This window comes from Rattus norvegicus, chromosome 6 (genome assembly GCF_036323735.1).
Source record: "Rattus norvegicus strain BN/NHsdMcwi chromosome 6, GRCr8, whole genome shotgun sequence".
Taxonomy (NCBI): domain Eukaryota; kingdom Metazoa; phylum Chordata; class Mammalia; order Rodentia; family Muridae; genus Rattus; species Rattus norvegicus.
This window is the reverse complement of record NC_086024.1, coordinates 41,879,068-41,892,435: the sequence shown is the minus strand read 5'-3', so window position 1 is coordinate 41,892,435 and position 13,368 is coordinate 41,879,068. Positions and strand designations below refer to the sequence as shown.

At 40.3% G+C, this 13,368-nt stretch overlaps 1 protein-coding gene across 11 annotated transcripts in view; it reads right to left on the bottom strand.

Annotated features, from left to right (window-relative positions):
• The window catches only part of Nbas (NBAS subunit of NRZ tethering complex), a 304,643-nt gene that overhangs the window by 189,460 nt on the left and 101,815 nt on the right, over positions 1–13,368 (bottom strand). For all 11 annotated transcript variants that reach the window (XM_063262517.1, XM_063262512.1, XM_063262514.1 and 8 more), the window contains 4 exons: positions 9,820–9,993; positions 4,204–4,337; positions 1,998–2,060; positions 160–282 (listed from right to left, as the gene is read on the bottom strand). In XM_063262517.1, the coding sequence (XP_063118587.1) occupies positions 160–282; positions 1,998–2,060; positions 4,204–4,337; positions 9,820–9,993 (494 nt within the window). The remainder of the gene's footprint in view (positions 1–159; positions 283–1,997; positions 2,061–4,203; positions 4,338–9,819; positions 9,994–13,368) is intronic.

Here is a 13,368-nt window from a genome sequence, read left to right as displayed (position 1 = left end):
GATCATGGGTATATGCATGGGTATCTTATCAAAGTATATGCTCTATATCTTCAGTATGTTATGGAACAGTTAGATAACTGGCTGGTTGTCAAAAAATAAAACAACATAAATAATAAAACAGGCAACCACAAGCATCAATCAATCGTGATCATCACTTACTTCCGCCCAGTGCGCCTGGTCAGTCGAACCATTAGGCTGCGAGCCTCTTCAGAGCTGGACTGGGTATTCTTCACAAACGAAACTGGTTTCTCCAGTCCATGGTTTTTCAAAAGCTCAGACACACTATAAGTGAAAGAAGAAATGTTTAACATTGGTCAAACCAAGCGATTAATGTCTTAAGAATTTAGATTATCCTTAGAGATAAACAACATGGTTCTCATTGGCTTTTTTTAGACTATACCTAGAATAAATGATCTTCAAAAGATGAAATCTAGAATTCAAAATGTCTTTGGCAATCTGCCACCACTCAGAAAGCATGCATAGTAATGAGGCAAATGTGTGACTTTAGTACTGTCAGGGCTTGGCAGTATGCAAGCAATATGGTGCATGGGGCATTCTGTTCCCCTAAATGCAACTTAAAATATTTTTACACTACCATCTCTAGTTTGAGTGGGAAAAAAAAAAAAGACTGATGGTCTCCAAATAATGATGTGTTTCTACATAAACACTTAATAAAATTATATCATCAGTAATTACATATTAAAAGAATAATTTGTTTTGTTATTTTGCCTCCTTTTTTCCTTCCTTCCTTTCCTTGTGCATTTGTTTGTTTTTTCACTTTGATGCAAGGTCTCATATTCCAGACTGGCCATGGTCTTGCAACACACCTGAGAATGATACTCAACTTCTGATCCTCCTACCTCCACCTCCAAGTGCTGGGATGACCCAAACAGACCAGCACATGGACATTTTAGGAGAGAGACTGAGAATCAAAGCTTTGTGCACACTGAACGAGCACTCCAACTGAGGTTCATTCACAGCACCCAGTGTTTATTCAATTTCATATATAATACCTAGACACGTTTTATGGTATAAAATTTTCACTTTTAAAGTATAAGATTAAAGTATAATTTTATAACATAATACTTAAAAATTACAATATGTATAACACATAAAAATGAATCCTAGTAAATAATACCAAACTCCCTAAAGGGCACTTTAAGAATATTTCAGTCTCAGAGAAAGACAGCTCAAATGCAACATTTCATTGTAAATTTAAGAATATCCAAAAAAAAAAAAACACACATTAAAGTTCAAACACAGCTTGATATTACCCCAACAGTAAGTCACACAGACTACTATGCTCCAAATCTTACCAATGCAATAGGCACTGTTTGCTGACTGATGCAACTATTGCTGTGCTGTATAAATGAACATTTCTTGTGTGTCTAGAACATGTGAGGGACCTTGGCTTCTTAATCTAATAGCACTTTCACCATGTAATGAAATACCTACTATACTTAAGAAAGCCATAGGTTCAAAGGTCACACAGCTAGTGAGTAGAAATGTTTGGACTTGAATATAAGCTTATCTGGGCATGGCATCTCATACCTATTAACCCTACTCTGGAAGGCTGAAGCGGATCACTATGTGTTTAGAACTAGCCTGAGCTACATGGCAAAATGTTTTTTATAAATCCCACAAACAAACAAAGAAGCACACACCTGTACATAACAGTACAGGAGTGAGTATTAGGGGCAGGAGGATTACCTATGAGTTCGATGCACACTGGTCTACACTAGTGAGTTCTAGCTCCCAGCAAAGACTACACCAGGGAGTAGAAGTATTGGCGTTGGGAGCACAGCACATGTGCATGCACACTCGAGCTTATCAGATTCATATCCCAGCACTCTGCTAGAGTAAGACAGTGCACACATCGTTGAGAAAATGTTCAAGAGAGTCAAGGGACTACATGTTCAAACCAGGCATAAATGACAGGCAGGCCATGGGTGCAGCTGAGCAAGCATGGGACAAGAAGACTTGTGTTTTGTATTCACCTGAGAATTTTCTCCAGTTGGTCTACCATGTCATGAAGAGATGAGGTTACCTTTGTATTGAGCCTAAAAATAAAACATAAAAATTAGGTTTAGAAGTGAGTTTTTAATAAAATATAAAACAATTATATGGAGGAGAAAAGGGTGCTTCTCTTATACATGATAATATTACACTGTTCAACTAAAATTTGAGGCTTATTTCCTACATACCATCCAAAGACCTCCAGGGTCCTGCACTATTTCCCTGAGGTACTGATAGCACAATGTGACTATCAGACCCATCTCTGGTCACACCCAAAAGCATATGGTAAAGTCAAATATGCCTATTTCACTGAATCAATTCAATAAATTAAGATTAGATTAGTGGAACCAAATATTGGGAAAGTAAGCGCCAAATAGCTATCTAGTTATTGTCTTAAAAATCTTCATTTCAACTATGTTCATACATTACTTGATACTTGCAAATGAGGAGAGGACTGTGTCCCCATCAGCTCCTTATAGTACAATGTGGCCTCTCTTAACAATGTGTTTTTCTAAATGACTAACTTTTCACAGTGAGAAGACCAGTTGCCCCATAAATGGTGTGAGATTCTGTGCGCTGGAGACTGCTTTCCTAAGGTGTCACATCTGTCTCCTTCTGCACTGTTGTTGAACACTATCCTATGAGCATGGTATCTATCACCACTTTCATCTGGAGAAGCCGTGATGAATCAGGAGCAAACCTGAGACTGGGCCTGTTGACAGCCTGTCAAGGAAGGAAGGAGCGGAGAAGGTCAACAGACCTAGCGTGAGGTTTCAGCCACCTCTTCCACACCAACTGTATGTGATTCTGCCCCAGTTGCACGTGTCTGGAGTTTAGGGGGTATTACAGTACATAAAACTGTGAACAGTTAGCTAAAGGCCATACGCCGTCTATACAGAAGTCACCACCCACTTCAGCCTTTAGAGTAGTCTGGCTGTTCTGGGGTCATCTACGCATCTGGCACCCATGCCACATAAGTAAGACCAATAACCTCTTCAGTTCACAACGCTGAATTAAGATTGTCCTCTGGTCAACCGCTGGCACCGTACCTGGGAAAAGCATTTACTCACATCTCTTGAGGGAAAACTCACTATTGCAGGTATGAAGCACCTGCATTAGCTGTGAGCCGTAAGTTCAGCCTAAGGGACTGCTGGGATTTGGGTTAAACAGCTTGAACAAGACGCCTTTTTCATAAGGGATGCTGTTGGTTCATTAGACAAGGAGGACAACCATTAGTGATGCTCCTATGGTAGCTGGATCAGTATGATGGCAGCCAATCCACTACTTTGTGAAAACAACCTTCATCGTGAAAATCAAAAGGTCAGATTCCGGGATAATACTCTGCTACTGTGCAAAATCGTCTTCCATTCATCTTTTCCTGTATCCAAGTCTATGCAACAAGTGTTGCAGGGTAGATTGAACACGTGGTGAGAGCTATAACGCATCTAGTAAAAACCAACAGTTCCCTGACATAAGATGAGGGATAGAGAACACAAGGACAGAAGAAACCCACAACAAGGAAGGCTCCCTGACTAAATATTCAATTTTACTGAAGAAGCTGAAGACAAGCGAAGGGGAGCGCCTTGGCTGATGTACCAAAGGCATAAAGATACGGGTGCTGCCTGGTATTGAGCATCCCTGTGGGACACTTAGGAACTAGACTGCAAAGGAAGAAGGAATGACAGCTACCTGACGTCGAAGGAGAGAACTACTGACTACAGAATAAGGAGGAAGAATTCACAGAACAAACAAAGTAGTCCATAAATACAAAGATAAAAAAGAAAAGAAAGAAAACTAAAGCCCAATTTAAGAACCATGAAGTCAGTGCTATAGACCTTCAGAGGATTCTTATTTCTTACTTTTCAGTGTATAATGATCACATTGAACAGAAGATCAGAAATTATAATTACAGTGGAACTCCCATATAGCAACAGAAAAATGAAGGCTAGCTCCAGACACCAAGATGACAGACAATTTTAATTTCATCTCTCTATGGTTTATGTTCTGCAGGGCTGGGATGGACTCGAGGCCGTGTGAATACTGAGCATGCACCCCACCATTGAGCTATCTCCCAGACGCTTATCTTTCTGACAGGCTCAAAGTTTTCTGTTGATAAACATTTAGAAAAGCAGTGCCTTTGTTATAAATAGTAGACTGAGAAGAGATTGGATTCCTGGGGCTCCTTACCCACATCCCCTTTGTGGGAGGCATTCTAAGATGTCATAGCAGAGTGAGAGCTGGTCACTCCGCTCGCAGTTATAGATGCATTCGAGTGCGATTGCCATCAGCTGGTCCTCGTCAGGAATAATTTTTTGCTGCAGCTAGGGAAAACAAAGCATGTTGGACTCAAGTCAGTATCTCCACATCCGACTCCACTGTCAATAGAATATTAAATAGCGCCATTAATCAGCCAAAGAAACAAACCTTGAATTTTCTGTAGCTTGCAGACTTTTGAGGTATTTAATAATTCTAGATGAAATCACACTTTAATTACAGAATCAGCTGGAAAAGATCATTTGTAACCCACAAGCTTCATCTACTAAAATCAGACTCCTAAATTTATGACCCATTCCAGATAAAGCAGATGCAAATAACACAGTAAATTATAAAGGCAGTGACATTAAAAATAACATTTCTAACCCCCACATCTGAATTCTGTGTTTCAATTACAAAAATATATGAAATTCCTGAAGTGTTATCAGACACTGTAGAGCCTACGTTTCCCGTATACATTTCATGTCAGTCATTACCTACTCTGCACCGCTGTCCCGCTCTGTTGGGGAACCGCCATGCAGTGGCACAACCACCGAGCACACTGCAGTTCTGGAGCACAAGATGACCACCTCAGGCCTCTTTCCATATAGGACATTTGTTTGCTACTTTAAACCACAGACTGCTCTTCTTGGAGTATTTATGAAACACACACACACACACACACACACACACACACACACACACACAAATAAGCAAATGGCGCCTTATTTTTCTCATCTACAAGATAAGATATTACTGCACCCTTCAATGTGGGTACAGGAAAAGAGTAAAGCCATTGCTCTACACGGAAAGCTTATGTTACCTCACCACAAAAACTAGGACGGAAGTTTATGTGGAGTAAAAACATACAGAAAAAAAAAAACAAAACGACAACAACAACAACAGAGACACAGAAGGGAAAATATGAAACAAGATCCTGGGGCTCCGTGGAGATAGAGCTCACGGTCTTGAATAGGCAAGAATTCTACCCTGGAGTGAAAGCCCAGCCCGATTAAAAGCCTTCTGTAGCTAAGTAGTTTAGGAGATTCTGATTACACTGTAGAATTTCAGCATCTACTGTACACACACACACACACACAACACACACACACACACTTACATACACACACACACAGACACACACACACACATACATACACACACATACACACACACAGACACACACACCACATACACACACACACACACACACAGACACACACACCACATACACACACACACCACACACACGATGTAAAGTGAGGGAGAGAAGCTGTCACACAGGCACTTTCTTAGTAAAAGAATTACATTAATGAGTTAAAAAAAATCAGTGACAGTTCAGAGAAATAGTTTTTCTAAAGCAGAGGAGGTAAAGGACATATATAAACATCTTCAAAATAATATGAAAAATACTATCATTAATTTGGAACTGACAAACTGACAAAGATTTACTCAAGGTTATAAAGTGACTGATAAAATAAGCATATATGGAGTAAAACAAATTATCAATAGAGTTAGAAAATGACAAAAGTAGCTAGCCTTTCTAGTTTCTTATTTTGAACAGGGTGCCATTCCTAACTACCTTTCTGCATTAATTTCTAAGTCCTCCTAAGAACCCTGCAAGACTAATTCCAGTATTATTCCTATTTTGCATAATGAAGAATCTGAGTCACTGGGGATTCACGTGACTTGCTCATGGTGGTAGAGCTAGAAAGTCATGAGGCCAGGACTACAATCTGGGCCCCTGGCTGCAAGGCCTAAATCAGGCGCATGAGCTCTGGAGGTCCTGGAAGTGTGTGCACATGCAGGAAGACCCAGGGAACTGAGGCAAGACATGGTAGCCAATAGCTTATAAGGGAAGAAACCCAGTATGTGAAAGCTCGACACAGACCCCAGATAAGAGCAGCCTGGGCAAGCATCTGAAGCAGAAGCCAAGCCTTGATATCTCATCTGACCCACTGCCTCTTATTCTCCCCTCCCTGACACTAAAGAGCCACTTCTAATATCAATGATGTAGAAATTGTATTTAGTCATCTATACTCAGAACTGAAAGTCTTTCTGCATGAAGAGTAACAGAAAAGTCTTTTGCTTTCCACTCAATCTCATTTCTACCTCATATCAAGCCACAATTGTTTGTTTTAAGTCAAAGAATCTCACTGTACACCTAGCTATTTTCTAATTCCTAGGTTCAAGCAATGTCTCTGTCTGTGCATCCCAAGTGACTGGGAACCCAGGTGGTGCCACCATGCCATACCTATTCTTCTATCATGAACTGAACCAGCTGCCGTACAGATTAGCCATATTCAAACTAGTTACTACTTGCTATCTATAGTAAGTTTGTTCCAAGGTCAGGTAGATAACAAAACTGCAGATGTACAAGTCTTTTATATAGAATGATTATCAACTTTACATATAAAATATAAATACATATACCCTGGTCCAGATTTTATTTCATCTATGACTACATGTAACAGTAAAATGTGGATGTTATACCGGAATAAATCCAAAAGAGAAATTTTACATGTTTAGTAAATATAAAGATTTTCTTCAACCATCTGTGATCCAAGCCTAGCTAAATCCAGTCAGTTAATACAAAGGACAAAAATCTGCAGTACAGAGGTCACATTATATTTCTCCCCTAGCATGTTGTAAGGCTGATGATGTCTCCTTGTATTATCCATATTTCACCCAGGATATGATCTCAAGGACTCAGTCTGCTCAGATCTAATTTCAATAGGAAATTCCTAGGTGCTATGGTTCCTGATGCGTATCTTGCACAGACTAGCCTAGTGAGAACTGGTTTACTACTTTAAGAAAGATCCTATTTATCTGGGTATCTCTGTTTGACTGTGATATTTTCCTCTCAAACCAGTATGCACATCTTTCTTAAAACAAGATATTATATACAAAAATCACAGCACTCAGAAGATACTGTTGGCTCTTGTGTGTGAAGACCCCTACATGATGTGTCAACTTACAGCCTAGGAGACACATTTTCTTGCTCTCATCATTCCTTCCTTGGTATCATTTTAGTAGCCACTCAACCATCACTCTTTTCTCTCAAACCAAAAGAACATCCACCCAGAAGTACTAAAAAGTCAATGAACTGAAACTCCCACAATCAACAGCAGGCTATCCACTGTGCTGTACAGCAGCAATCAAACCTAACAGAATCAGAACTTAGAGAAATAAATTCCTAAAATTACACACTATGGGGGCTGGAGACATGGATCAGCAGTTAAGAGCATTGGCTGCTCTTCCAGAGGTCGAGGTCTCGAGTTCCCAGCAACTGCATGGTGTCTCAAAACCATCTGCAATGGAATCTGATGCCCTCTTCCTGTGTGTGAAGACAGCGACAGTGTACTCACATACATAAAATAAATAAATCTTCAAAAAAATTTACACACTATGAACAACTAGAAAAAATAATCTGATAAAACATTTAGAGAGCATCAAAGAATCAACCAAGAGAAACATGAAATAATAGGATATAAAAATTAACGTAGAAACTCAAGTTTTTATAAACACAAATACAAAATAGTTGAAGGAAATGAAGGTAGAGAAAACTCTATGACAGAAACAGAATACTGAAAATATAATTGTATAACAATGGTGACACCTCAGGTCGCTAGGATAAAAATAAACCGCTTAATAAATTTTGCTTAGTAGCTATTTAAGACAGTATAAAAACATATCTATAACTCACACTACATAAAAGAACAAATGCCAAATATATTAGGAATTTTGATTAAAAAGAATAAATCTATAAAAAGAAAGGGAAGGAAAAGTTTACTGTAAATGTTAAGTGGGAAAATACTTATCAACATGACTCAAAACAACAGTATCTGGCTGATGACTATGATGACGCGGAAATTAAAAGTAAAACTTCACATGATAGCGAGTAAGTAAAGACATAATAAGAGAAGCAGGTACAAAAAATCTGTCAAAGCATGGAGAAGTCACGGGCGATTTCTGAGAATATCTTAAGAAATAGGACCTAAAGGGAGCAGTTACTTATCAAGTAAATGAGAAGTAGGGATAGTCACTTGTTCATGAAGAAATTAGTCCACTATCACAGAAAGCCAAAATAGAGTCCTGGTGAGGTAAAGAGTTAAGTTCCCGGTGAATGGCCTCATGTGTTCTGAAGAGACACAGGGATGAAGAAGCAGACTGGAAACAAAGACCCATCCCAAGCCACTCCAATGCTGGCCAGCACACAATCACAAGCCACTCAGAACATGTCCATAGACTATGACACCGTAAACCCTGTGTGGCAGAGAGGTAACACTGAGATATACGGAGGCGGTCCTGGAAAAAAAGATCCTAGCATCCCTGTTACCTGCCCAGTACCCATGTGTTTGAAGAAAGGCAAATGGCAACATATTTTATTCAAAAACACATGTTAAAGGTCCAGGTAAAAACAACAAAAAGCTGACTACACACAAAGGATTTACAAGATCCCATATGAAAGAACTATCACAAACAAGACTGCAGGAAGAACTTAAAGTCAACTCTTCTTCCCTTATAAAACATTCATGGTCAACCCACCCAGCACGGAGTACAGTATTGCACTGCCCTAAGTGCCCACCAAGGCTCACCCCAAATGCCAAACCAGGCACTGGTTGATCATGAGAAGATGGAAATCTTTAAATATTGAATAAGCAGAGGCACTGCAGACAAGTGACCCTCTCATAAACCCAGCAATGCTTTTCCTTCATGTTTGGGTTACTCAAAGACATGACTGTTTACTGTAGAGAGGTGCTAATGGAGGCCAGGACGAAGAAGCAGGCTCAGTCGTAACTAACAACTGGAAGAAGTCTGAAGTGCCTTTGGCTTAGTCTCATGACAGTGCCCCAGGGACTGTGGCACCTTGTTTAAAGTCCAACTCCAGTGAAATGGGAATCACTACATTGCCTGAAATAGTATATTTTATCTGTAACAAGTTTAAGAGATTTCCACAATGCAAAAGTATTTGCACCTAACAAAATGGCTTTCCTTCAACCAATTCCAAACAATACAGAAACCGAGTTTCAACATGCAGTTTTCTGCTGCTATAGGAAGCACTGGGGTGACTGAGGATATTATTAGGAGAACTTAGAGACCTTCATAAACTTTTCAGATGTCCCTGAGAGAAGAGACTTTTGCTTATTGGTGACAGCGTAAATATGCTGGGTAAGAACACAGTGCACACTTGGAAGACCTAGGCAATCTCATGGACATTTTACAGTGGTACAAAGCCCCCTCCCCTTCCTACACTTACTAAAGAAACTGAGCAAGTCAACTTCAGTGAAATACCTTCAGCTAGCGTTCTAGACTGCCAACTACAGGCTTTAGTACGAACACACTAGAAGTGTGGAATGAATGAGTCAAAATAGCCCCAATTATGTAAACTTTTGAGAAAACGTACATCAACAATGTTCAAACTTTTTAAATGTGAAATGGCAATTATTTTCTACTTGCAGGGCTTTCTCTGTGAAGCTAATTATAAAAATGTATAACTAAAGCAAATGTTCAGACTAAAGAAAGAAGTGAAGAGGATATGCTACTTACATCTGGTTTAGAATGCTGAAATATCTTCAAGGGAAGTTTCAAGTCTCCCTTAGCTAAAGTTACTAGATATTCTCTTAGTAGCTCGTTGGCCGCACCAGCAGACTGTTTCTCACAGCGGTGGAGAAAAGGAACCATCCACTGGTAGGCACTGGTCACGTAGTTGTCCTCAGAACACTGTAAGCATAATTAACCACGGAAATTCAATATGGTACGGTAACAGGCAAGTCAGCCCCATCCTTTTTAAAGCATGGCAGCTCCCTTACTCACTTTAGGCCTAATTGCTAGCAGGAGAGTGTGTTACCTTCTCCTAGGGTTGGTAGACTACAGTAGCCACAAGTCTGCACCCATCTCTGCAGACTGGAACTGGCTTAGGGTCCCCATAGGCTTAGACCCACCTCAAGCAGACATTCACATTATGGCTACTACTCCGCCAAAGGCCCTCCATTGCAGACAGTTTTTATGCAGAGAAAGCCAAAACAAGAGCATGTGAAGAGCTGAGAGAGACATTTGAGACCAAGGGAAAAAGGATTAAGGGATGACAGCACGTAGATGCTGAGGCAGATGAGTAGACAGGCCAGAGAGAAGAGCCACTGGGAATACCACCTCGCTAATAAAGTCTCCAAGCTTTTCTTTTTTTTAAAACAAAATTAGTACTTTTTTATTACAGAATAGAGAGTACAAATAAATGTAAAGTGTGCATGCAGTCAACAGCAATGTACAAGCAATATCTATGTTTTGAATAATTGTCTTGGGCAGGCCAGAATCCAGCTAGACATGCAATATGTGCATATCAAAATCCATATTGTGTTCATCATATGAAAGCAAGTGAAAATATATATGTATATACTAAATATATACTTATGTATATAGATTTATATACTGTTTTAAATATATTAACTAATATATTAAATGTTGATTTTGTCTTTGTCAGATTCTGGTGACTCAGGCCTGGAGACACTAAAAATATCCTGACATGGTATTTGGGGAGGTACTTGGAGTAGAATTTGGGGTTTAGAAGATTTCTGGGGCACACTTTTCTCTGAGAGTAGTTTTAAAATCTCTGCCAGACCCTGTGAGAGAGAGACCCAACCGCCTGGTCAGGTGGGCACTCCTGAGGCTACAGAGCGGAAGAGACCACCAACACTGCCCACTCCTGCCCACATCCCTGGCCCAAGAGGAATCTGTACAAGGCCTCTGGGCTCCCGTGGGGGAGGGCCCAGGAGCGGCAGGACCCCTGCCTGAAACACCGCCGGACCCTGAAGGAAACAGACCGGATAAACAGTTCTCTGCACCCAAATCCCGTGGGAGGGAGAGCTAAACCTTCAGAGAGGCAGACAAGCCTGGGAAACCAGAAGAGACTGCTCTCTGCACACACATCTCGGACGCCAGAGGAAAACGCCAAAGGCCATCTGGAAAACTGGTGCACTGAAGCTCCCGGAAGAGGCGGCGCATATCTTCCTGGTTGCTGCCGCTGCAGAGAGCCCGTGGGCAGCACCCCAAAAGCGAACTTGAGCCTCGGGACCACAGGTAAGACCAAATTTTCTGCTGCAAGAAAGCTGCTTGGTGAACTCAAGACACAGGCCCACAGGAACAGCTGAAGACCTGTAGAGAGGAAAAACTACACGCCCGAAAGCAGAACACTCTGTCCCCATAACTGACTGAAAGAGAGGAAAACAGGTCTACAGCACTCCTGACACACAGGCTTATAGGACAGTCTACCCACTGTCAGAAATAGCAGAACAAAGTAACACTAGAGATAATCTGATGGTGAGAGGCAAGCGCAGGAACCCAAGCAACAGAAACCAAGACTACATGGCATCATCAGAGCCCAATTCTCCCACCAAAACAAACATGGAATATCCAAACACACCAGAAAAGCAAGATCTAGTTTCAAAATCATATTTGATCATGATGCTGGAGGACTTCAAGAAAGACGTGAAGAACTCCCTTAGGGAAACACAGGAAAACATTAATAAACAAATAGAAGCCTACAGAGAAGAATCGCAAAAATCCCTGAAAGAATCGCAAAAATCCCTGAAAGAATCGCAAAAATCCCTGAAAGAATTCCAGGAAAACACAATCAAACAGTTGAAGGAATTAAAAATGGAAATAGAAGCAATCAAGAAAGAACACATGAAACAAACTGAAAGAACAGAACCACATGATCATTTCATTAGACGCTGAGAAAGCATTTGACAAAATTCAACACCCCTTCATGATAAAAGTCCTGGAAAGAATAGGAATTCAAGGCCCATACCTAAACATAGTAAAAGCCATATACAGCAAACCAGTTGCTAACATTAAACTAAATGGAGAGAAACTTGAAGCAATCCCACTAAAATCAGGGACTAGACAAGGCTGCCCACTCTCTCCCTACTTATTCAATATAGTTCTTGAAGTTCTAGCCAGAGCAATCAGACAACAAAAGGAGGTCAAGGGGATACAGATCGGAAAAGAAGAAGTCAAAATATCACTATTTGCAGATGATATGATAGTATACTTAAGTGATCCCAAAAGTTCCACCAGAGAACTACTAAAGCTGATAAACAACTTCAGCAAAGTGGCTGGGTATAAAATTAACTCAAATAAATCAGTTGCCTTCCTCTATACAAAAGAGAAACAAGCCGAGAAAGAAATTAGGGAAACGACACCCTTCATAATAGACCCAAATAATATAAAGTACCTCGGTGTGACTTTAACCAAGCAAGTAAAAGATCTGTACAATAAGAACTTCAAGACACTGAGGAAAGAAATTGAAGAAGACCTCAGAAGATGGAAAGATCTCCCATGCTCATGGATTGGCAGGATTAATATAGTAAAAATGGCCATTTTACCAAAAGCAATCTACAGATTCAATGCAATCCCCATCAAAATACCAATCCAATTCTTCAAAGAGTTAGACAGAACAATTTGCAAATTCATCTGGAATAACAAAAAACCCAGGATAGCTAAAGCTATCCTCAACAATAAAAGGACTTCAGGGGGAATCACTATCCCTGAACTCAAGCAGTATTACAGAGCAATAGTGATAAAAACTGCATGGTATTGGTACAGGGACAGACAGATAGACCAATGGAATAGAATTGAAGACCCAGAAATGAACCCACACACCTATGGTCACTTGATTTTTGACAAAGGAGCCAAAACCATCCAATGGAAAAAAGATAGCATTTTCAGCAAATGGTGCTGGTTCAACTGGAGGGCAACATGTAGAAGAATGCAGATCGATCCATCCTTATCACCCTGTACAAAGCTTAAGTCCAAGTGGATCAAGGACCTCCACATCAAACCAGACACACTCAAACTAATAGAAGAAAAACTAGGGAAGCATCCGGAACACATGGGCACTGGAAAAAATTTCCTGAACAAAACACCAATGGCTTATGCTCTAAGATCAAGAATCGACAAATGGGATCTCATAAAACTGCAAAGCTTCTGTAAGGCAAAGGACACTGTGGTTAGGACAAAACGGCAACCAACAGATTGGGAAAAGATCTTTACCAATCCTACAACAGATAGAGGCCTTATATCCAAAATATACAAAGAACT